General features: G+C 32.0%; 1 protein-coding gene across 1 annotated transcript; it reads right to left on the bottom strand.

Moving 5' to 3' along the window:
* Window positions 1-10,483: 10,483 nt before the first annotated feature.
* LOC110639776 (endoribonuclease YBEY, chloroplastic) lies at window positions 10,484-17,485 on the bottom strand. The gene is made up of 12 exons (XM_021790855.2): window positions 17,025-17,485; window positions 16,612-16,863; window positions 16,422-16,517; window positions 15,703-15,880; window positions 15,513-15,581; window positions 15,325-15,425; window positions 15,003-15,095; window positions 13,527-13,598; window positions 13,049-13,168; window positions 12,912-12,962; window positions 12,227-12,415; window positions 10,484-11,021 (listed from the first exon to the last, which is right to left on the bottom strand). Exons 1-12 carry the CDS (start codon window positions 17,436-17,438, stop codon window positions 10,854-10,856), a joined length of 1,803 nt encoding a protein of 600 aa, XP_021646547.2. The 5' UTR covers window positions 17,439-17,485; the 3' UTR covers window positions 10,484-10,853.
* Between the last annotated feature and the right edge of the window lie 9,251 nt (window positions 17,486-26,736).

Raw genomic sequence — 26,736 nt, forward strand, 5'->3', positions numbered from 1 at the left:
GTTATTATCCTTGAGGGATCTGCCTAAAACTACCTAGCTGTAACATAGTGGGAGTTTTACTCTTTGTCAATTTCATTATATTGAGGGAAATAAATACTCTATATGATATTTATTGCAAATTAACTAAAAATTTTGGTAGAATAATTGCATAAATTGAGTGTGCTAGTGCTATTGGTAACTTAATGTATGCTATGCACTGCACTACTCTTAATATTGCTTTTGCAGTATATAAATTGTCAAGATATACTAATAATCCCAGTATGGAATATTTGAAAGAAATTTCAATGGTTTTTGGATATTTAAAAAAAAAAGAATTATAAACTATAGATTATTCTATGATAAATTTTCAATTTTGTTGAAACCATATAAAGAGTTCTATCCATGCAAAGAGTTGTATCCCTTGGCCAAAAGATGTAACCAAATTAAAAGATGCTATTCTTCTTAATAGTTACATGTGTGAAGGGATGAATTTATTGGCCAAAAGGTTGGTACTTTTTGAGTAGTAAAAATAAGAGCCTTACAAGTCATTTGTAAGAAGTGACAAAAGGATAAATGAGTATGCATTTGTGTGTGTGTGCAAGTTTAGCTTGGTTCTTTATTTTTGGATGCTCTCATTTTAAACAAGTTATAGAGTAATTTATTTTTGCAAATAAAGTAAATATCTAGACTCTGAATTTTTTATGTAGTTCATGTTATAAATATGTAATTGCATGGTAGATTAGTAAAATAATTATAGTGGAGATCTTAGGGTTATAAAAATGTCAGTTAGATAATTATTGCTAAGGATAATAAGTCAACCTTTGGTTGAGTGTCCACTTTAGGTGGAGGTGCTGTTTCTTGAGCATCAAAGAAACAAACTTGTATAACTCATTCTATGGTGGAATCCAAATTTATAACTTTGGCAAATGTTGGTAAAGAAGCAGAATGGCTGAAAAAAAAACTTGTTACTGGATATTAAGTTGTAGCCACAACCTGTGCCATCTATTTCTGTATATTGTGATAGTTAAATCACGATGGCTAAAGCTTATAGTAAAATATACAATTGAAAGTATATATATATAGGCTTAAGACATGAAAATATAAGACAATTAGTCTCTAATGGTGTTATTACCATGTCTATGTTAAATCCTATAATAATCTAGCAAAACCTTTAATAAAAGGGCTCTCGAGAGTTATGATCATAAGTACATGTGCTGATTAGGATTTAGAATATTCCATTAAATTTACTACTGATGGGAACCCTACTTTATAGTATTATTACTAAATAAAGTTTAAAGGGTAACAACAAGTCATTAGTAAATATTGTAATTAAGTACTTAGTGTACTAAGTTAATGGAATAAGGATGAGTATTTATACTCTTAATGAAGTTTAATATTATTACAAAAGAAACTTCACCTATATGAACATAGGAAGTGGTGCCGCTTCAACAAAAGTAAGAATAACTTTTGTAAATGTTCATAAAAATAGGAAGTAGCACAAGGCCATATTCATGCTAAAATTTTGGTAAACTTTTTAAGTCGAACTAGTTGATTCATGTGTATAGTATTTCTGGTTCTATTTAATAGGAATCTAGGTTTAAGCTAAGGCCACCATGATTTCTTTAGAACTTTGAAATATTTACACTAAAGAAAAGTTTAAATCGAAAGATACTTTTCATTATGTATGAAATAATGGGATCTAACAATATAAGCTAAGTGAGGGATTGTTATAAATAGCTTGTATTTTAGATAGTATAGAGAGAAAAAATTCCTATATTGTTAAAATATAAGAAAGTGAAGAAATTATAAGAGTGAAATGTGTATAGAATTATATATATATTATTCTATTATGAAACTTTGCACATATATGTGTGAAATAAAGTAATTATATTATTGTAATTTTCATAAATAAATTACAAACAGATGTATTTATTAACAAATATATATGTCTATTAATAAACAAATATGTCTATTCTATATAAATAGTCATAACTGTTTGCATAGGTGTCTATTAATAAATAGATATGTCTATTCTATACAAACAGTCACAACTATTTGTATAGGTATCTGTGAATAAATAAACATGTCTTTTACACAAACAGTTGTATCTATTGAAGATAAATAGATGTATCTATTGAAGATAAATAGATGTATCTATCTGGAAAAGGTGTCATAACTTTTCATTTTTTATAAATAAGGATGAGTTTTTTCAATCCAGATATATATATACTACTTCTACTTCTTCTTCTTTTCTTCTGGTCTCTCTAAATCCGGTTCGTATAAAGAGTTCTTAAGGGAAATCTTCAAGAGTTGCTGTCTACAGATTTCAGGCTTTGTTGTATCCTGGAGGTATATTGCCATAACCTTTTAGTCATTTAGTGGGGACAATTAATACCTTAAAGATAGTGATTCATCACGCCTCAAGGCCTATTCTACACCCACTGCATCAACACCTTATCACAATCAAGTTATAATGATCTATCCTCAGACTAGTGTTATTACGGCAAAAGGTGATGAGTAACCAAATGAACATTGCCTAAGGATGCAGACCTCTAATGGATCCCAAGGTTCATCAACACCAAAATAAGTTTTCTTTGAACAAAATAAGATGTTGCTTAGCTCTCGTCCCTTTAAAGGGTGGTGGTGCTCCATGATGATCCTCATCAAAAGGTAACAGTAGACGACAAGATACTTACAGCCTTAGGCGAGAGACGACATGAGGCAAGGACTTTTTTGAAGTAAGGTGCCATTGCCTCAACAGTCTCGGGCACACGGACCTCCTTTAAGTTGCCTTACCTGATGCCTTTTTTCGCCTTTTACAATACTGCCTCACATGGAAAGCAGTGCATGATATAAAAGGTTCCATAAACAGCGTTATTGCCGGGAAATTATTTCCCAGTGGATAAAAGATTGTCCAGGTTTTGAACTTTGAAAAACTATACTATCTCCTGACAGTAGACTTTTATATGCTCCTTCTAAAAATGACATCAACTATCCAATCTCAGGCATGCCTTAGATCTACTGACTTCTTACCAAAATTTGAAGTAAAAACAATTGCAATCTGATGATTTTGATATTGTTATAGTCGAGTGCAAAAAGGACAGCTTGTTAAGTACTGAAATCCACTACAAAAAACAATCAGTTTTCTAACTAATTATTATAATTTACTGAAATCGATTGCTATTAACAATTAATTTTATAACTGATTTATGATTTCAATTTTTTTAGTAAGATAATTAATTTTAAAAAAAATTTAGCAACTAATTGAAGAATCAATTGCTAAATCGATTGTTATTAGCAACCAATTTATAATCAATTGCTGAAATCGACGGCTAATAGCAATCAATTTATAATTGATTGCTAAATTAATTCTTAATCGATATTAGAAAAATATTAAATATACAATTAGTAACCAATTTTAAAATCGGTTGCTATTTGTTATAGAAGGTCAATCATATAATTATGTACATAATATTCTTTCTTAATTAGTTGGCATAATTATTGGGATATCTTCCCAATTAGAATACTTAATAATAGGTTTCTTTGTATATAAATACCTTGTATCTCATTTAAGAAAATACACAGAAAATATTCTCTTCATGGTATCAGAGCTAGGTTCCCTAGCTTGAAATTTTTTTTTCTTTCTGAATTTTTTTTTTCTCTGGTTCTTCTCCTCCAACAAGTGCTGTCTTCTAGGAGAACTCAATAGAGTTATCACAGTGTCTCACCACCCATCTCAAGAGAAGGCCCACGTGCTGATCAGCCACCCTTGGAAGTTCGGTAACCGGACTTGAAGCGCATCGCCTTCACACGCCATTCTTAAGTTTTGATCCTTCTTCCACACGCCGGCGCGTGAACATGTGTGTGCCGTCCTCCGATGATGTCCGACAGTCATTTTGTCCCAAGGTCACCTCGACTTAGTGATTCTAGTTCCGTGGTTCACTGTTCAGTTTGGGGCATTTCTTTTTTATCTCAAATATTTTTCTCCTTCGGGCAGTTCACTATTGAGCAATTTCAGGTTATGTTTTCAGGGAATTCTTTTGTTTCTATGTTTTATTGAGTTCGTTTGAAGATTGGGACAGAGTTAGTTATTAATCTGTGTTAGAATTTTGTTATTAAGGCTATTATTTCTAATGTGATTCAATGATGACTAAAATCTCAGAACGCAAACTTAATGGTTCAAATTACCTGGAGTGGAGTAAGACTGTCAAGGTCTATTTACGAAGTATTAAAAAGGATGATCGTCTGACTAAAAATCCATCCACTGATGATACAAGGCAAGCTTGGCTTAGGGAAGATGCTCGATTATTTTTTCAACTTCAGAATTCGATTCATAGTGAGCTAACTAGTTTAATTAATCACTGTGAAATTGTTAAGGAATTGATGGATTACTTAGATTTCTTATATTCTGGTAAAGGAAATATTTCTCATATTTATGATGTGTGCAAAGCATTCTATCGTGCTGAGAAGCAGGATAAGTCTCTCACGGCTTATTTTATGGAATTTAAGAGAGTATATGAATAACTTAATGTCTTGTTGCTTTTTAACCCTAATGTGAAAGTCCAGCAGGCTCGACGAGAGCAGATGGCTGTTATGAGTTTTCTTGCAGGTCTTCCTTCAGAATATGAGACTGCTAAATCTCAAATCCTATCTAGCTCTGAAATTTTCTCTCTGCATGATACATTCACACGTGTCCTTTGTATAAAAAGTACCCAACTTCCATAAACTACTAGTGGTGCTCTTGTTAGTTGAAATACGAATGGACAACAGAGAAATAAAGGAGGAAATTCAAGCAATAGAAGTAATTAGCGTAATGGGGAAACCAATTCTAATCTGGACTCAAAAGGAGTTATTTGTTATTATTGTCATGAGCCTAGTTATACAAAATATGATTGTCTGAAGCTTCAGAGGAAGAATTAGCAGTCTCATATGGCAAACATGGCAATAGATGAGTCTACAGTTGCACCATCATCAGAGAAAATTGTCTTAATATTTACAGAGGAATATACATAATTTTCCTAATATCAGGCATCTCTAAAGGCCTCTAATTCCCCTGTCACTGCTATCATTGAGTCAGGTAAATCCACTACATGTCTTATATCTTCCTTATCCAAATGGATCATTGATTCTGGTGCTACAGATTATATGATAGGTAATTCTAGTTTTCTATCTTCTTTTTCAGTCTCATCCTGCCTCCTCTACAGTTACTTTAGCTGATGGTTCTACTTCTTGTGTCATGAGTTCTGGTACTACAAACCCAACGTCATTTATTTCTTTATCATCTGTTTTATGTCTACCTAAATTTTCATTTAATTTGCTTTCAGTCAGTAAAATTACTCGTGCCTTACATTGTTCAGTTTCCTTTTTTCCTGATTATTGTTTGTTTCAGGATCTTACGACGAAGTAGATTATTAGTAGAGGATATGAGTCCAGAAGTCTCTACATCATGAATAAATATGTTTCATGATCTATTACTTACTTTAGCACATTAACTCCGCTTGAAATTCATTGTCGTTTGGGCCATCCCTCCCTGGCTATCTTAAAGAAGTTATGTCCTCAATTTCAATCTTTGTAAGTCTTAGAGTGTGAGTCATGTCAGTTTGCTAAGCACCATCTTTTACCTTTTACACCTGAAGTCAATAAATGGGCTTCGTCCCCTTTTGAGTTAATTCATTCTGATTTTTGGGATCCTTGTTCTATTACTTCTAAAACTAGTTTCAAGTATTTTATTACATTTGTTGATGATTATTTCCGTGTTACTTGGTTATTTTTAATGAAGAATCATTCAGAATTATTTTCTATTTTTTGTGCCTTTTGTGTTGAGATTAAAACTCAATTTAATACTTTTGTGCGTATATTGAGAAGTGATAATGCTAAGGAATATCTTTCTAGCAATTTTTAAGCCTATATGTTAAAAAAGGGTATTCTTTATCAAACATCTTGTGTTAATACTCCATCCCAGAATGGGGTTGCTGAAAGAAAAAATAAACATCTTCTTGAGGTAGCACGGGCATTCCTTTATCAAATGAAGGTCCCTAAACAATTTTGGGATGATACAATTTCTACAGCTTATTTTCTGATTAATCGTATGTCATTATCTATGCTTAACGATGACATTCCTTATACCATTTTGTTTCCTTCAAAATCTTTGTTTCCTATTGAACCTCATATCTTTGGTAGTACTTGTTTTGTGAGAGATGTTCGTCCACAGGTTACTAAACTGGATCCTAAGTCTCTTAGGTGTCTCTTCCTTAGCTATTCTCGACTTAAAAAAGGGTACAAATGTTTTTCTCTAACCCTTAATCGATGTATTGTGTCTGCTGATGTTAACTTTTTTGAATCTACTCCATTCTTTCCTCCCTCTCCTAGTTATGAGAGTCAGGGGGAGGAAGATGATCACTTAGTCTATTCTGTCTATACAGTGTTAAGTCCTCAGCTAAGTCCTCAGAATCCTCCTGCACCAGCACTTGCTCAACCTTATTGCCCATCTATTGTCCATGATTATTCCAGGAGATTGGAGGCTCTTGACTCAGATCCTCCACTAGCTTCTTCGTTAGAAGATCCAGTTTCATCCACTGCTCCTCAATCTGACTTAGATCTTCCCATTGCTCTTCGCAAAGGTAAGTGTCAATGTACTTATCCTATCTCTTCCTTTGTATGTTATGATCACTTGTCTCCTTCATCTCATTGTTTTGTTAGTTAGTTCTCTAGACACTATTTCCATTCCTAAAACTGTTGCTGAGGCATTGTCCCATTCTGGCTGGCGTGCCATAATGGAAGAGGAAATGTTGGCTTTGGATATTAATGGTACTTGGGAATTGATGCATCTGCCTCCAGATAAGAAAGCTATTGGATGTAAATGGGTTTTTACAGTGAAAATGAACCCCGATGGTACTGTGGCTCATCTTAAGGCTCGCCTTGTAGCTAAAGTATATGCTCAAACTTATGGGATTGACTACTCTGACACTTTTTCTCCTGTTGCTAAAATAGCTTCTGTTTGCTTATTTGTTTTCTTGGCAGCTAAATATGATTGGCCTTTACATCAATTGGATATCAAAAATGCTTTCCTTCATGGTGATCCCCAGGAGAAAGTTTATATGGAGCAACCACCAGGTTTTATTGCTCAAGGGGAGTTAGGCAAAGTTTGTAGGTTTCGAAAATCCCTTTATGGCTTGAAATAGAGTCCTCAAGCTTGGTTTGGCAAGCTCAGTGATGTAGTTCATCAGTTTGGTATGCAGAAGAGCAAGTCTGATCATTCGATGTTTTTTAGACATTCTAAAGCTAGGCTAATTTTACTTGTAGTATATGTTGATGATATTGTCATTACTGGAAATGACTCTGTAGGTATTTCTTCACTCAAGTCATTCCTTCAGACTCAGTTTCAAATAAAAGATTTTGGTTTATTGAAATATTTTTTAGGCATTGAAGTTTCAAGGTATAAGAAAGGCATCTTCTTATCTCAGAGGAAGTATGTCCTTGATTTATTGGCAAAAACAGGTAAATTAGGTGCCAAACCATGCAATGCACCAATGACTCCCAATCTTCAGCTCACAGTAAGAGATAGTGAACTATTTGAGGACCCTAAGATGTATAGGAGATTGGTTGGCAAACTTAATTATCTCACATTAACTCGTCCAGATATTGCATATTTAGTTAGTATTGTAAGTCAATTTATGTCCTCTCCTACTGTTACCCATTGAAAAGCTTTGAGGCAAATTTTATGTTACTTGAAGGGTGCTCCAGGTCATGGTCTCTCATATAACAATTACGGGCACTTAAATATTGAGTGCTTTTCAGATGCAGATTGGATAAGTTCAAAGATTGATAAAAGATCCATTACAGAATATTGTATCTTTGTTGGAGGAAACTTAGTATCTTAGAGAAGTAAGAAATAGACTGTAATTTCTCGTTCAAGTGTTGAATCAGAATATCGAGCTATGGCCCAAGCTGTGTGTGAAGTTATGTGGACACATCAGTTATTGGAAAAAGTGGGTCTTGAGACCTCATCTCCTGCCAAACTATGGTGTGATAATCAAGCCGCTCTTCATATCGCCTCAAATCCATTGTTTCATGAGCGTACTAAGCATATTAAAATTGATTGTCATTTCCTTCGAAAAAAGATTCAACAAAAGATCATCTCAACAGGGCATGTCAAAACCGGAGAGCAATTAGGAGATATCTTCACAAAAGTATTGAATAGGGTTCGGATTGACTACATTTGTAACAAGTTTGACATTATTAATATCTATGCTCCAACTTGAGGGAGAGTGTTATAAAAAGTCAATCATATAATTATGTAAATATTATTCTTTCTTAATTAGTTAGCATAATTATTGGGATATCTTCCCAATTAGAATACTTAATTATAGGGTTCTTTATATATAAATACCTTGTATCTCATTCAAGAAAATACATAGAAAATATTCTCCTCACTATTAGCAACCGATTAAAAAATTGGTTGCGAAAATCTATTGCTAATAGTAATCGATTTTAAAATTGGTTGCTAACAATAATCGATTTTAAAATTAGTTGCTAACAATAATCGATTTAGGAAATTGATTACTAAATTAAAAAATTATTTTAATTGGCTCTAGAATTAATAACTGATTTACAATCGGTTATAAAAATTAACAACCGATTAGAAATCAGTTGATAAAATCAATTGTTATTTGCAACTGATTTTTACAACCAATTATAAATTAGTTGCTAAATTTTTTCCTCCAAAAATTTCTGCCTATTTTTTTTTTATTTACAACCGACTTGTGAATCGGTTCCTAACTGCAACCGATATTTGCAACCGATATTAGCAACTGATTTTTTCTCCAAAAATTTTTGCCTTTTTTTTATTTGCATTTGATTAGCAAATCGGTTACTAAAAGTAAGTGATTTTTGAAACTGATTTTGCACCCCAAAAATTTCCACTAATTTTTTATTTTTTATTTTTTATTTGCAATTAATTTACAAATCGATTGCTAACAACAATCGATTTCTACAATCAATTGAAATCAATTGCTATTAGGAACTAACCAATTGCGAATCGATTGTAAAATTTTTCTCCAAAAATTTTCACTCAATTTTTAAAAGAAATTAACAATCGACAATCAGTTGCTAAAATCGATTGTTAATTCCTTTATATAAACAACTACTCATTTTCTTTTCCTACTCTTTTTTTTTCCACTACTCATTTTTTTTTCTCTTTCTTCCATTTTTTCTCATTTTTTTCTTTTTTTTTTTCATTCTCATCTTTTTTATTTATCATCTTTTCTTTTCTAACATATTTTCTTCATCATTTTTTTTATCATCTTTTTCTTTCTCATTTTTTTATTTAATTTATTTTTTTTACATAAAATAAAAATCTTTGCACAAATATATTTTTTGTTAGTAAATTATTTGTAGTATTAATTTTAGTAATTTTTTTATTATAATATATATATATATGGTAATTTTTTTAGTAATTTGTTTTAAAATTTTGTTTTCATATTTATTTTTTATTATTTTTTTATAATAGTTATTATTAGTAAATTTTTTATAATATTATTATATTAATTTTAGTATTAATTTTCATTAATAATTTATTATTTCACTAATTTGACATTTTTATTTATTTGACTTTTTATTTTTATTTAAAAATTTAATTTTTTTATAATTTTTTTAAAATTAGCTACCGACTTTTTAATTGTTAAATTAATTATAAATAGCAACCGATTTATAAAATAATTACGTAATTACAAAATTAAAGACAATAAATTTTTTGCAACTAATTTTATTTTAATTTCAATTGCTAAATCAATTACTGTTAGCAAGCAGTAATTTTTTACTAAAAATTTTATTTTTTTTAATTTAATTAATTTAATAATCGATATGATTATTAATTACTATTTACAATCGATTTTAATATATTAACAATTAATTTAATCGCTTGCTATTTTTTTTTTTTTTTTTAGTGATCTATTGCCTGATCACAGTTGTAACTATCAGCAATTGCCTTGTTATGTGGACTACCCCAAGTCTGATCAATAGGGGCTTCCCGTGTGTGCATGCATGTGGCTTATCTTTGGCGTACAAAAATCCTCGGCACACAAAACAAAGTTCTCTCAAGGAGGTAATGTCCCTCGTCAGTTGTCAGGCCCTTGTGAGTCCCCTGAAACCATTGTTGGTGCTGTACCCAATCACGTGGGTTACACAGTTTGCCTAATTAACAATGGAGAAATGATTCAGTAAGTTGGAGACTACAATTTTTGCATAAAATTTTCCGAGCGTCATTTTGCAAGATTATTACATTGGCATTACGTGGAGCATTTTAATCCGGACTGCCCATAACACCCAACACCCTCTACAACCATACCACCCAGAGAAGAGAAGATGAGTCCTTGGGATTGCTTCTCTATTTAAGCCTAAATACGAAAGATAAACTATTCTCTGGCATGTGCAAACCTGATTCTTGAGAACACAGAAACAATAGCTGCAAAAGTTTGGGTAGCCAACAAGTCTGTATATATATATATATATCAAAATCTCATATATAAATTAACAATGGCATCAGTTTTGTGTACAGAAGGCCTCGTAAGAGACTCTATCCAGTTGAAATAGTACATTCAATGAAATGAGATAAATTGTGTTCAGAATCTGAATTCCAGTTCAGATGACCCAATCGGGGAACCCTCTTCAACAGGATCAACCCTGGGTAATGCCCTACTTATTCATTCAATCAATAAAGAAAGAAGAGAAGAATTTCTACCCTATTTTGGTAGGATCACCTAATCATTCTTCAGAAAGAACAATAAACAACTATAAAAATTGGAATGTTACATCCCAAATCATAGATATCATGTAATGTGGTTTTTGCCCAAAATTTCACACTTGAACGTAAAAGCTCAGAATGCATACCGATAGATGGCATCTGCTACACCATCTTCATCATTGCTACCACCAATTATATCCGCCACAGCTTTTGTCTTCTCGGATCCATTGCTAAGAGCAATGCCTAAAGAGGCCAACTCAAGCATCTCAATGTCATTTTCCCCATCACCAATAGCCATTATCTGAAAATTATGTAAATAGAATCAATTGGAAGCAAGTTCTAAATAGATGTCTTTTAAGACTGAAACTGGCAGAACGCTAGAAATGCAATGTGGTCAGAGATTTTGGCAAGTTAGCTTCACCATATTTCAAAATAAAGGTGAATTGGCCCCTGTACTTGTAGGCTTGGCTAATATAGGACAATTCGGAGTTTCAGGTTCAATTAGGACATAAATTTCAACTTAAGGCCACTCTGATCCAATTTTGGGTCAAATAAAACAAAATAATAATTTGCATATTTTTAATAAAAGAATTCTTATTTTAAAATGTATTTTCTATTTTAGAAAAGGGGAAATTGAAAACAGTAAAATTTTTAATTATTTTAAAAATGTAGAAATTATTTTTTTCAAATGTTAGAAATTATTTTTTGATATTAAAAATATGAAAATTTTGTTTATTATTTGTTTATTTTAAAATTTTTCAAATGATGAATATTTTTATTTTTTCTAATTAATGGTGGAAATTAAGTTTTTAATATAAAATTTTTGACAAATTAATTTATTATTATTAAAAATATGAAAAAGCATTATTTTATTTTTTATTTTTGAAAATGGTGCAATTTTTAATTATTTTTGAAATTATTTTTTAATTTTTGAAATGGTGAAAAATATTAATTATTTTAAATATGAAAAATTAATTTTCCATTATTAAAAATGAAATATTATTATTATTATTATTATTATTATTATTATTATTTGGCAAAAAATTGAATTAAATTGGTCTTAAATTGAAAGTTTCATCCCTAAGAACCAGAAAGTTTGAATTGTTCTAGATTGGCCCGAGACTATAAGCAAAAAGGGCAAATTGATCTTTATTCCTCATATTTCCATCCTTTTTTTTTTTTTTTTTGCTTCTAACAGCCATCACGCTTTATGTGCAGATACAATGATCTTTCTTAATAAGGATTCAGCATGAGTATTTCAAAATTACCATTTAAATGTTAAGATGTTCCACTAGAATATTTTCATTACTTGCACAGACAATAGTTATTTTTCTGTTGATGTCTTTTTATGACTGAAGCCTATGAAAATTCCAATTAAACGGCATGGACCACAACATAGTCCATAATGGCAAGATAACTGACGCAACTCTCCTGGAGTGTTTCTACTTTTTACTTTTATTTTAAATACAAAAAAAAAAAAAGGGAATGTGTTCTATTCACACATACCTCCTTTGCAGTGACACCCAAATGATCAAGCAGCAGTTCTACTCCACTGCCCTTTGAGGTTCCACGTGGAACAATTTCAAGCATGTCTGGAACAGCTTGGACAACATTGGCACGATCCCCTGTTGCTTCTGACCAGTATGGCCGCAATGAAGTAGCCACACCCTCAGCAGTGCCTAAAAAGATCATCTTCTGTAAAACCAAAGATTGGAATAGTCAAAAAGGGGGAAAAGAACACCTGCACTCCTGATGTACATCAATTTTTTCCAAGGTTTACATACACAAGTACATGTTTAGATGTACATATGTGCATATATCAACAAGGCAGAACCCATGGCTCCCACTTGTTCCGGATTCTGATCACAACACAACTAAAATCAAATTATTTACATTTTTGTAAGATGCACTGAAATGTGAAATGATTTTTCCAAGGATTACAATCATATAATTTAAGACATCATTAACCAAATTCAAACTGAAATATAGCAACTAAGTTAATATCCGTAAATAAACCTTGACCCGAACCATCTGCCACACACTCAACGTTAATTGTTTGTATTTCTTCCCTTTCTTTCTGTTGTTCCATTATAAATGTAACTATTTGATTTGTGCACCTTTCAAGTATGACACATCTATACTGTTTCTCTTTGATGCTTCGGAACAAACACAACCATTTTTGTGACTTTACCTGTATGTCAGCAGCAGACAGGAGATGCTCAACTGAAGGCATGATCTCTGCCTGTAAAGATTCTTTTCATTAGGTACCATTTACATTATGCACAAGCTGCTCATGCAATATCAAGAGTACTGTTACCAGATATGCACCTTTGGCTCACGATATATGGTATGCAATGAATCAACAAGGGGGTGATCAAATAGTGTTAAGCAACGGTCATTGCTGAATGCAATAAGAGGAACCTTATGCTCCCAAGAGTACAGGCATGCCTGCAATTGAGAATTTCAACCTGGTCAACAACAAAAATAATGATAATACCAAACCATTCATGTTTGCACGTGTAAATTACAACCCTATCCAGAAGAGAGGACACACAAAATAGATTTCATATAGCTTTATTAATTTCCAGTACAAAACAAAATTTAATGAAATTTTGGAAGGGAGGAACGGGAAAACACAAATGAACTTCTGGCTAAAATAGTCTCATGCAGAACCACTTGCACTACACCATCAATGTTAAAGCCTGTTGCCCAACTAAAATAGAATTCATTTGATGCTAAAACTTCCCTAGATGAAAGCATTAGGCAGAAGCTGCAAATCAAATAAAATTTTAGAGCAAACTATTACCTCTCTGCAAACACTTGGATCTAAATTGCTTCTAAAAATTTCCCGACCCTGTCTACCATAAACAAGCAACCCCTGAAATCACATAAAAAAATGCTGATAAGAAACACAAAATGGAAATTAGATAAACGGCTAGAGGCTAAACACGAAGAACATCACATGCAAGCAGAAGTATGTTAACTAGTCACTGGCCTTTAAGCTTTTAGTGTTAACATATTTCTATGAGAAAGAATTGTTTATTAGATTCATCAAAAAAAAAAAAAAGTTTATTGGATGTTAACTAGTCACTGGCCTTTAAGCTTTTCAGTATTTGGCGAAGAGTGTAGTGTTAACATATTTCTATGAGAAAGAATTTGTTTATTGGGTGGGATAAGGAGAAGATATATGAAAATAAAAAGTAAAAGTAAAGCATATCAGGAGTACAATAGGAGGGTACTTCAGAGTATAGAACAAAGTTTTAAAGAACTAGTATCTTAAGGACACATTGTCTGTTTGTAGTACGTCAATAAATTTAACAATACAAGAATTCGCACATTGTTTTTATAGCTTTCAAGAATCTGAGCTAGTTGACTAGGGCTTATACAAAAAATCCAAAATGCCAATAGCCGCTAGTTTTACTATAGGAATATTCTCCTAGATTTCTCAAGCATTGTAAAGGATCTTATGGTTTCAAGGACCAAAAAGCACCTTTCAGAAAAAAGTATCATTTTATATGCTATTGAAACAAGCAGTTTGAAAAAAAGTTATTTATTATTTTAGTATGCTTATGACTAAAATTTATCAAATTTAATTTTTAAATCAATTTTTAAAAACTAATACATTTAAAAGAGTGTTTTTCTTAACAGCAGCTCCAACAGTAATCCTCAAACCAGGTTAGACCTATTGCCTTTCTTGATACAGTAAAGATGAAAATGTTAGTGAGAGAGAAGAAATATGTAAGATTTTGTATTTCATATCTTAAACCTTTCAAGAAGTAGAGATTGTTAAAGGGATTCTAATTAACTGATCCATTTCAGGCTTTAAACACCAATATTAATAAATTCCTCCATGCAAAGTTGGGCTTCAAACTCCTCTCCTCAAAAGAAATTAAGATTGGCTTCAAGAAGAGGGATATTGAGTAGCCTCAAGAGTGGTAAAGCAAAGCCCTTTTTTGCTTATAGTAGAAGAGAAGTGGAAGAAAGAGCAATTATCATATTGAGCTCTTGGAGAACCAGGAAGCAAAGACGCACAGACCAATTTGTACAACAGCTAAATATCTTCCACACAAGTTGAGTTTAAGAAAATTTTACGCATATGATTGTATTTATAAAAATGGAAACACATATATAAACAACAAGAGCTCTAGGAGCAAGTTTGAGAATGTCATTGACAAAATCTTGCTGTTCAAGATATACAACTGAAAATATGGAACTTGCAATACCAGTTGAGAAAAAATAAAAGCATGAAGATGATAAACAAACAGAGTAAAACAAGAAAAACCTGTAAAAAAACTCCAGGAGAGAACTCTGAGATAATGCCATCTTTACCAGCTAAATCCACCATCTCCAAAATACTTATCACAGCAGGTCGAGCCTGTTCCAGAGTTCCAATCAACAACTAACAGCTAGAACCTTCATCAGATACACAGCATACCCAATGAAGGAGAAAATTAACAAAGAGAAGCCCAGCCATTGCATCAATAGATAACTATAGACAAAATGAAATTTCCTAATAATATAATGATTAAACACATGGTTCTAAGAAAATGCCCTGGTAATCAATTAACTGGAAATGAAAGGGGTAAGATTCCATATTCTCTTACTTTTCCAGTTGCTATCACCACCTTCATTCCCCTTGACACTGCTTCTTTCAAAGCCTTTGCATTTGTCAAGGAAATTTGACTTTTGCTGTTCAGCAATGTTCCTTGCATTCAGATAGAAATAGGGAAAAGATAAGAAGTTAATAACTAAACCCGTGAAACATTCAATTACAATGTCAAGTTGATCTCACCATCCATGTCGCAAAAGATATAGCTGAATTTTGGTTTATAGAATCGAAGACTGCCTTCTTTCTTCCTGTCTGTTAACATTGTAACTGTAAGATTATCTCATTGCCAACCTTTTTTTGTGGCATATTATAGCTCCAAATAAACATAAAATGCAAAGCCTTTAAATGACAAACAATAATACATCGTAATTACCATCTAAATTTTCTGTTTGAAGATTCATATTGGTCTCAGCATCATATGCACTCTGAATTAGTCCTTTTCCCTTCCACCCAAGGCTCTTTAAAAGAAGTTCCTCCTCCTTCTCCATTTCAGCTTCGGCCTCTTCACTAATCTCATGATCAAATCCTAAAAGATGCAGCAAACCATGAACCTACAAAACAAATTAAGGAATTTTGAGGCACCTCTCATGAATGTTAAAAGAAGGGGGGAATAGAGAGTGTTTGGAATTGTAAGTGCTAAGGCTTCAACACATCATTTTCTAAAAGCCGAATACAGGTTCTACACATTTTATTTTTTTCTTTTTATTTTCGAAGTAATTTCATTCACTTTCAAAGATTTATTTTAATAGCAAGAAACAGCTTAATCTCCCTTCTGCCACTTCTTTCCTCACCCTAATCATTGAAAAATCTCATCTAATTCACAATCACAACCTTCAAGGAGTCGGAAATTCTTTACTTTTGGAGTCAAAAGGTTGCCAAGCTCATTGTTAAAATATCATTATGAATTTTATTGCCATAATACCACCTTGAGCGTCAATTCGTGATTCTCTTAGACACCAACCAAAGTTTTAGGTAATTGACGCTTATCATGATATTCATAAGGCTTATAGCAAAACAAAAAGAACCATGCCAGTAGCAGATGCAAATGCTTGCATGTTAGTAAAAGAATAAATTTTTAATTTTGCAACCTACCAGGAGGATGCGAATTTCATCAATAAGAGCATGCCCCCTTTCCTCTGCTTGTCGTGCAGCTGTCTCAACAGAGATGACAATGTCCCCCAACATAAGCTGCAAAGAAGTACCAAAAAACAAAAAGGAAAAGAGCATAAACTGGATGCAATCGAGATGGATCCTTCCTTCAGTCGACAGATATACTACTTACAACTGGAAGCTTGAGTTCAGGAACATGTTGTGACATGGAAAGAACATCAGTAGCATGGTCCTCATCCCTCCATTCCTTATTAAGTTTGCGAATGAACTCATCATTGCAAAGGAGGACAGATAATTCAACACTTTTAAATCCCCCAACATCACTTATAGCCTTATCTCTCGTTTTATAAGCTGAATCTTTTAAGCCATCGAATGCTAACTTCATTGCCATTGGCACGTTAAGACGAAGCAATTCTGCTATACTCTGCATACAGAAATACAAATGAATGTGCCCAATTGCCAGTCATAATATAATAATTTGCTTGAAGTATGCTTCCTTTGCTCAAAACAATATCCTAACCATAACAATTTCAAGGTTCTATGTTCTATACAAGAATTATCAACTAAATAATGTAGCGTATGTACCAAGATTTCAGGATCATCGGGCAGCTCTTCTTCAATGCAAATGCTGACATTAAGCTCCAACTCCTTATCTTTAATCCTCGGCAACGGCCTCCTCCTCACTTTCCGGTATCCTCTCTGCGCCGCCCAAACCCTCCCTCCTATTTGTCGCAGAATCCTCCTCCCATCGCCTTCTCCGCACAAAGCGTGAAACTTTTTACCAAAAGTGGAACGTTTCGATAACCAAGGGACAAGGAAGCGGTTCGATTTGGAAGTGAAGAATAGGCTTGAAGAAGAGTGAATGGAGGAGATTACAGCGGTTGGGGAAGGATTGAAGCGAGGGAGAGAGGTGGCGCGTGAGAAAAAGCGCGCCATTTGAACTGGAGAAGGGAAGGGAGAATAGAGAGTGCGGAGGAGAGGAGAGAGGCGAGGGAGCATAAAGGCTTTTCCTTTTCGGAGAGTGAATAGGGGAGAAGGCGAACGGCAGTTGGCGAACGAATTGGCTTTTATTTCTTGTGCAACGACCACACCTGCCCCACCGTTTTCAACATTCACATGGCACACCCTGTACTTTTTGAGATGTTCAATTAAGTCCAACATAATTTTCTTTTATCAAATAAATCAATACATTTATATTTAACCTTAAATGGATTCATTTTTTTGCTTAAAAAATTAAAATATTATTTTTTATAAATGTTTAATAAAAATATTAATTTTATAGGTAAAATATTAAAATTTATTTATTATTTTTAAAAAATTTAAAATTTAGAGTCTAAAATTGAAAAAATGAAAAAGTCCCATGACCCCATGCCTCAATCAAAATACATATTGAATTGCAATGAAAATTTTCTAAAGAACAAAACTAATAAAGGTGAGAACTTATGCAGTTGGAATTGCAATCTCTATGGTAGTCTATAAAGAAACAAGAGGAGGATAAGGAATGTGAGAAATGGAATCTTGAGAGTTTTGAAGGAGAAGAAGCAATTTCAAATTGGGAATATGAGAATCCATAGATACAATGAGGTGACGACGACAGTAGATAATAAAGTCATGATTAAGTTGTCTAGGCTGAGCTTACGGTGAAGAGAGAAGCAATAGTAGAGTAGGGCATGGGGAATGGTGTGGAAAACTAGGTTAAATTTCTAGAAAAATTTTTTAAATAAAGAACTGAAAAATTAGTTTTTTAAAATTTAATGAAGAGTTAAATTATTTTCGCCATTTTCCTTAATAATAAAAATTATTTTTTTTTAACTGATGAAAAACAATGACAATTTTTATGATTAAAATTATACTCTATTTTTTATAATTAAAATTGAATAATTATTAAAAAATAATTATTTAATATAATAAAAAAATATTATTATAAAATAAATGAAAAAAATTTAAAAATAAAATAAAATTTAAATATATTTTGTAATAGTTATTTTTTTAAAATTGTAAAAGATATGAATAATTTTTTTAATTATAAAATCATTTTTTATTATTTGCATATGAATATGTTTTTTCATACTTTCTCTTACTTTTTGTAGAAAATGAAAACTAGAAATTTCTTAGAAAATGGAAAATAGAAAATTGTTTTCTGCAAGTAAAGTAAGGTTTTGTAAAAAAAATAATAATAAAATTTTTAGAAGTAAGATTTTTTATGGTTTTTAAAACTTCAAAATTTTATTTGTTAGAAATTTTTTTAAAAGCATTTGGAGGTTTTAAAAAGAAAATTTTTTTAATCATTTAATTTAATAGATTGAAAAATGAAGATTTTTTTTAAGTTGAAGGAATTCGGGTCCGAGTAACCATGTGGTCAACCCAGATCCATAAACTTTGACTTAATTTTTATAAAAAAAAAAAAAAAAAAATTAAAGGTTGTCAACGTTTTGCATGTAATTGCTGCATGTAGTTACATGTTAAAGACACATATATATAGTTAATGTTAAAAAGGAGAATTTGTGTGCTTCTCTTGAATGAAAAGCAACGAAAGTTGAAGGAAAAAAGGGTTGGCATTCTCTGGTCAAGAAATTTCATAATAAAAAACTCTCAATTTCAAATAGCTTTTGGGGCATTTACTTTTATAAATAAGATACACTTTTAGACTGTGATAAAATTTACATATTCCATTATTATTGTGATTATATAGTGTATTAGCTTTGTGATATAACTATGATGCTTAATGTTTATGCATGGGCATGATTTAGAAATCATGTAAATTAATTTTTCTTCATTGGTATCAGAGCCTATATACTTGTTTCCTAGTTTATGATTATATGTTTAACATGTTTAGAATATTAAAATGATAAAACTTGGATCTAGATTTTGTTAATGGAAATTCTAGAATTTCATTAAAGTTAACCATGAAGCCTACTTTAAGCAATAATATCTTCTTATGTGTTTATTTTCTGTGCGTGATTTTTATACCATTAAAATGTAGGCATGAAGATCTTTCCAATGGCTTATTGCATGCTTAATTCATTGAGAATTGAATGAGTAATAGTCTCTCAAATTTTGGTAAAAACCAATTTGAATATGCCTTTGAAATCTAGAATTTCTAGGTTGAAGATAACCCTAATTGTTTTTTTTAAGTCTTGGCAAAGTGTGTTGATATGCCAAACACTACTATAAGCATCTTAACAATACTCAATGACCACACCAATAGATTTTCCACCCATGAAAACCCCCCACTATTAAAGTTCGAAGACCTTCTACCATCGGGAAGGCGACTCGTGGCATACACGCGCTTATCTCGGACACATCTACAAGGTGCTAGCACTTGATTATTGGCTGGGTCTTCACCAAGATGGCACACCATTTTCAGCAAAATAGTGTTCATTTTGGGTTTTGCTGGCAGAATTTAGAAAAAAAAAATTTCCTAAAAATACTAAAAAATTATTTATGACTTAAAAAATTAATTTTTTGGATCAATTTTTTTTTATTTTTTAAGTCATTATAAATTGATTAAATTTATTTATTTTGTGTGAATAAATAATTTTTCATCTTTAAATCAAGATGAAAAATTATTTATTTGCGGTTGAAGTTGCTATGCAGGTGGGCATGATGATGATTGGTCATGTCTCATGCACACTTGGCCTAGTCATATAAATATCAAAATTGAAAAAGCCATGTGTTGGATATATTTCTACAGGTGTAGAAAGAAAAAGCAATTTTGCTTAAGTTGAAAATTTGAATTAAAAAAATAGTGAAGAAAAAGTTGATCTTCGAGCTATTTTGATTAACATAACAAATCTCTCATTTTCAAAGTATTTTATGGAGGATAAAATTTTGCAATTAGAAGGTACACTTAGACTGTGATTTAATGGTTTAGTTCTTTTATATAACATGTGATTAAACTTTTAACTAGTAATTCAAAGTTATGGAACTTAGATTATCTACATGGACATGTTTGAAGAATCATGTTAATTATTTTTTTCTTCATTGCTTTTGTTTAAATTTTATTTTGTGTAAATTTTTTTTATCTGCATTAAATATTTATTTTATGTAAATAAATATTTATTATTGATCTGATATTTCTCTAATGTGTTATAGAAAATAATGGTGTGTATCATGAGAATGCCCAAAATAATTTTCGCTACTCAACAACGGAATAAAGTGAGAAATATGATCAATAACCTAATCAATTTGCCAATGGACCTAACCGTTAAAGGGGATGATTTGGAGTGCCTAGTGAGGCATCTTATTAAGGTTAACGGGTTTATTCAGGACATCATCTAGGAAAGGGAGTCTATTAACTCAAATAGGAAGATACCAAGCTCTTAGGTCAGCTTTACCTTCATCTAACTGAAAGGGTACTCTAGATATGTTGTAGCAAAAGATGAATCATGGTACTTCTAGAGCCTATAGGCGATTGGTTTATGACTTTGTCAAAGAATATGCTAGCTGGATAACTAAGGTGACAATGTGTCATTCTATCAAGCTGTCTATACGGGATAGCAAGAGATTGAGTTTGGTTAAACTGATGCTGCCTAAAGTGTTTTTTTTTTATTTAATTATGCTTAAACTTTCAAGTTTCAATAATAGGTTGTTTTATATAATTGATCTTCTATGTCTGACATATATATATGTATGCATTCTTTATTTTTAATAAAATTAGTGTTCCTTAAGTCTTTAATTTTAGTAATTTAAGATTGTTGTTCCTTGCATAATTAATTATGTTAAATTTATTTCGCATTAGGTCTTAGATGATGATTGGGAACTTAGGAAACTTTTGATTCCAAGTATAATGTAAAATAAATATTAATATAATTAATTATGCCTTAGGATTTATATGTAATTTAGGCTTTTATTTTTGCATATTGTCTCATGATAATTTTTAATTTTATATCAGTATGACTTATGCTGTGAAAAACATTGTCACTGAGCTAAACAAATGTGAGAAGCTCAACGGCAATAACTACGAGTTATGAAGCATGAAAATCCAATATGTTTTGGAGGAACAAGAGGCTCTTAATGTTGTCATGCGAGTGCCTCCCGAAGCCATGATGAAATAACAAGTGAAATATTGTAAGGCTTATGAGGCTTGGAGGAAGAAGAACTCCCTTGCTCCATAACCTTGCTGAGCATTATGGAGGATGAAATTATGTTGGCATCTGTAACTTTGTCAATGCTTAGGACATGTGGTCTACATTGAAGGAAAAATTTGGAATGACCTCAGCTGCTAGTCTCAAGGCTTTAACAATTAAGTTTGATACCTACAAAAAGCACCCTTATCACACTACGGGCAAGCATCTCAAGCATATGTTGAATATGAGCAATGAGTTGCAAGATGTTAGCCATAAGTTAACAGATGAGCACAAGTCCAGACAATCATCCATTCCCTACCTCAAAACAAGGAGCATATGAAAATGCACCTAACCCACAATGTGAATATCAAGGCAATGGAAGCTGTTATGTGACATCTTCAACTCTAGGAAGAGTGCTTCATAATGAACAAGGCTAGTATAAATGTGTACATGGCAGGCTCCAATTCCCAAGGTGGACAAAGGTGCAAGCACAATTCTGATGGGCTCTTAAAAAACAAAGGGAAGGGTCAAGCCTGGAAGAAACCTAAATTTAATCAGCATGGAAAGGGGAAGGCTCTTTTTAAAAAGAATAAGAAAAATATTGCTAAGATGAAGCGCTTCAACTGTGGTAATAAGGGCAATTTCGCTCGTGATTGCACTGCATCATCCAAAAAGGTATGTGACCTTTTTACACTTAAGAGTGTCTATGTTTCTAGCTTTGTTTTTCTAACTAAATCTATTCCATTCTAGATTATAAATTCAGGAGCAACAGACCATGTAGTGAAAGGACAGAGATGCCTTTATAGAGTTTTGGTGACTCCTTCATGGAGTTGAGTGAATATATATAGGGAATAATTCCAAAGTGGATGTCAAAAGGATTAAAACATGCAAACTAGACATGCGTGGAGGCCAAACCCTATACCTGCATGATATGCTTTACACTCCAGCCATTCATCGAAATCTTGTCTCTATTATTATGTTGTTTAAGGCAGGTTTTAATTTATTATTCAAAAAAGATGGTGTTGATATGTTTCTTGAACATATTAAATATGGTACTAGTTATGTGTTTTATGGTTTTATCATGTTGGATGTTGAACAAACTTCTAATAATAATAATGTTTGTTTTTCCTTATTTACATCTTCGGTTGATGATATGAATATATGGCATACTTGGCTAGTTCATACTGGCCAAAACGATTAGCTAACAAGGGCTTACTTAGTAACTTAGACAAAGCAGAATTGTCTACTTATGAGTTTCAACTAGCTAGAAAAACAACATGAAAACCATTTGGGAAAGGGACAAGAGCTAAATATCCATTGCAATTAATCTATTCTGACATCTGTTATCTAATGAATGTGAAGGCAAGGCATGGTGCCATTTATTTCATCACATTTATTAACAATTTTTCTAGATTTGGTTATGTCTATACGATCTCTCACAAATTTGAAGCTTTAAATTGTTCCATTAAATATATGAACTTAGTTGAGAATCAATTAGATAGAAAAATCAAGGCTTTTAGAATCGACTATGGTCATGAATATTTATCTGATGAGTTCAAACAACTATGTGATGAAAAAGGGATACAACACCAGTTGACTATTCCTTAAACACTGCAAAAAAATGGTGTTGCTGAAAGAAGAAATAGAACCTTTCTAGAAATGGCTAGATTAATGATGACTCAAGCAAATTTGCCTATCACCTATTTGGGTGACGCATTGCTTACAACCACATTTCTTCTTAATCGTGTATCTTCAAAGTCAATTATACAACTCCATATAAGTTATGGACCAATAGAGAACCCAACTTAAGTGTTCTAAAACCTTGTGGATGTGCTACTTTCATTCACAATCCTTCTAATATGTCACACCCTACTCCTCTGTAAGATGTAACATGATCCCGTAATACACCTAATGAATTACCGTACTTCGCCTAATGGTAACCCATTAAATATACTACAATGGATTTTAAAATAATTCTCAATAAATTTAAATCATCGATTAAAATCTGGTGTTATAAAAAATTTTCAAAATTTCTGTAGAGTGCCGACTGTATTTTGAGAAAACAGTTCTTCAAACCTGAAAAAGAAAACACTCCCAATATGTTTTCTCAAATACAACTCCAATAAACTTCATTTCATCTCACAATTCAATCTCAATAATCAAATCATTTCATTTTCAAACCAACCTCGTCATAAAAGAAACATTTCATTGATTACAAGACTCAAAAATTAATATTACAAAATTATACAGGTAAATGAAATCTCAAATTTACATTTATAATAATTTACATTTAATTACATATCAAAATATTTTACAAGAGTTTTTATACAACTGCTCAAATAATTTACATACATATTATTATATGCATACATCAAAACCTATGTACATGGGTATACCTATGATATACTTGGAGCTGATCTGAATGTGTCTTCAAAGAAACTTACTCAATTGCTCTATGCTCTTTTCACCTGCGACAGCATACAAAGCTATCGCTGAGTGGTGAACTCAGTGGTACATAACTATAATTTAAAACATAGTAAAATATACCTTAACAAAAATTACAGCAAATAATTTGGAAATCTAGATACTCATAAAATTCTAAAAATCAAAATATTCATTGCCAATAATATAAATCATTTGTATAAAATGATTTTGATCACGAAATTTAATTTATCAAATCATAACTAACCATTTAAGGTAATTCCAACAAAATCAATTATACATAAATCATAATTGAAATCACAATTCTTTACTATTAAAAAACCATTCTTTATCTCAAAAACCATTCTTTATCTCAAAAGCCATTCTTTATCTCACTAACTATGCAAGACTAATCCGAAAGGGCCATCTTCGGTGTGATTCTAACTTCCTATAGTCGGAGAGGTCGAATCGGATTCTAACTCCCTATGGTCGGGGAGGTCGAATCATCGTGCGCAGTACACATCACAATAATGAAACTTTCGAAAGGGCCATAACATAAAAAACTTATATCTAACCTCTAATAAGAGGAGAATCTAAGCCTGTGTACGTACCATGGTAATCAAAACACAACTAACTCCATTGTCTTCTCAATAAATGAGAGAGACGGATAATAACCTAGTCAAGCATCTATAGTGAGATATAAAACAATATCACAATCCTTTTAGTGAGTATAAATCACAATACAATTCGATTCAAAGTCAATTCCAATATCCAATAATTTTTATGCTCATCACAATTCAAATAATAAATTTGCATTTTTCCATGTAAATTGCCCATCACAATTCAAAACATGTTCTATCACAATTTTCCAAAACATAATTTATTCAATTCACAATAATGCTTAATACTTGTGGAAATACCATTTCACAAAGCTAAATTCATACATACTATATCAATTTCAATAATCATAACAATTTCAATAATCATTGAATTAAATTCAATGCTTGTTAAACATAATACATAAGAAAAATATGTCATTTAATCATATGAAATATTCAGAACAAAATCAGTTAAAAACTAGTTGTGCACAAACCTGATTTGAGTCGCTCTTAGGCCTTAACTCAATGTTCTTTATGCTTCTCAATATCCTTATCAACTGAAACATACAATTTAAAGTGTTTCAGTACTCAATGAATTTATTTTCAACCATAAAATCCAATATCTAAATTTTCTTGGTACTATTTCCTTCAATTTATTTCATTAGTCAACTTATAATATTGACCCTTGATGCACTCTAAGTGAGTCAATTCTAATGTTACCAATATGTCACATTTTATAGCCCTTTAGTGTTGGTATATGTTACCAATTTCATTTTCAAGTGTATTGCATTTTATTGTAATTTACCGAATTTCGGTGTACTATTTTGACCTAGCCTGACGACCTAGTTCCCTCGGTTTTTGGGTTTTAGTCCAAACTACAAACTTGTAGATTTATGTCTTATTGTACGCAAGGAAAAATTTCAGGTCATTCTGAGTTGTATAGACCAAGATATGGTCAATTTACCAATGCTAGACAGAATGCACTAAAATGATAGGCTTAAGTCATTTTTAGGTCACTTTTGGTTCTGCCAGTTTTGGTACCTGAAATTGTGCAAGCTATTTGGCTTGGTTCTGGCTATTTCTGGGCTTTGGTGTCCTCATAAGAATTGTAGATATATGTCTAAACTATTCATGGTAAAAATTTCAAGTCATTGGGACCTGTTTTGAGTAAGTTATGGTCAAAACACTAACTACTGCCCAAATGGTAAATTTTCAGGCTTTCAAGTCACTAATCCGGATTTGGTCATTTTTCAAGTTACTTTCTAGACAGAATTTAGGTAGGCTTTCTTCATGAAAGTTGGCACATTTTGTGCCTAGTTTCACCTCCAATTAGCCTCATACCAATTGGAGCCACACACTTAGGATTATAGGTCTATTTGCACACTACCCTCTACATGCTTTTCAAACACCAACCAAACACATTTTTACCAATTACATCTTCACTTCTCCTTACCATTCTTCATTTGGCATTAACCAAAACCATTCAATTCTCTACATTATAGGTCAACTTAGACAGAATATAACCACTTCAAAATACACCAAATACAGTCACAATTCACAAGTTCAATCCCAACAATATATACACATAAATACTTCTAATTATCACACATATTTTCATCATCAAATTACATACCTATCACTACTATTCCACACACATAGGCTGCCATTTTTTTTTTGTACAATACTTCAACAACATTTTATGAATTTGAACATTACAAATTTCCATTTTGAGGCTGCCCAAAAATTACACATACACATCAACTTCCATTTTCACTTTTCAAGCTTACCAATCAAACTTTATACATGAAAACCAACTCCAATACATTTGAACACTTAATTTAATACCCCAAATCACTAAATACATGCAAAAATAATTTGTACATGATGAAGCTCTATGGCTGCCAAAATGCTCCATCTCTATTAAAACATCAAACTTCAAAAATTCTTCTATAAATCAACTACTCACAACCTTGGTTACACTTTTAATGAAACAAGAATTGAAAACACTCACTTACCACTTTTGAAGTTCTTCAAAACCTCACCCAAACTTCTTCTTTTTGCTGCCAATGTTTTCCCCAAGCTGAGTATGCAAGGTTTAATGAAGGATTTATGGTGAAAGGAAGCTTGAATCATGGATGCATGGGTGTGGATGTGAGTTTGGCCATGGAGTCTCCCATGGAGTTCATTTCGGCCACTCTTCCAAAGGTT

The sequence above is a fragment of the Hevea brasiliensis genome, chromosome 4 (assembly GCF_030052815.1).
Source record: "Hevea brasiliensis isolate MT/VB/25A 57/8 chromosome 4, ASM3005281v1, whole genome shotgun sequence".
NCBI classification, from domain to species: domain Eukaryota; kingdom Viridiplantae; phylum Streptophyta; class Magnoliopsida; order Malpighiales; family Euphorbiaceae; genus Hevea; species Hevea brasiliensis.

Coding starts and splice junctions, on each gene's coding strand:
- LOC110639776 (XM_021790855.2), bottom strand. CDS start 17,438: ATGCTCCCTCGCCTCTCTCCTCTCCTCCGCACTCTCTATTCTCCCTTC. Junction 15,426..15,512: donor TATCTTTTGCGACATGGATG/GTGAGATCAACT, acceptor TCTGAATGCAAG/GAACATTGCTGAACAGCAAA. Junction 15,096..15,324: donor TGGTGATAGCAACTGGAAAA/GTAAGAGAATAT, acceptor ACTCTGGAACAG/GCTCGACCTGCTGTGATAAG.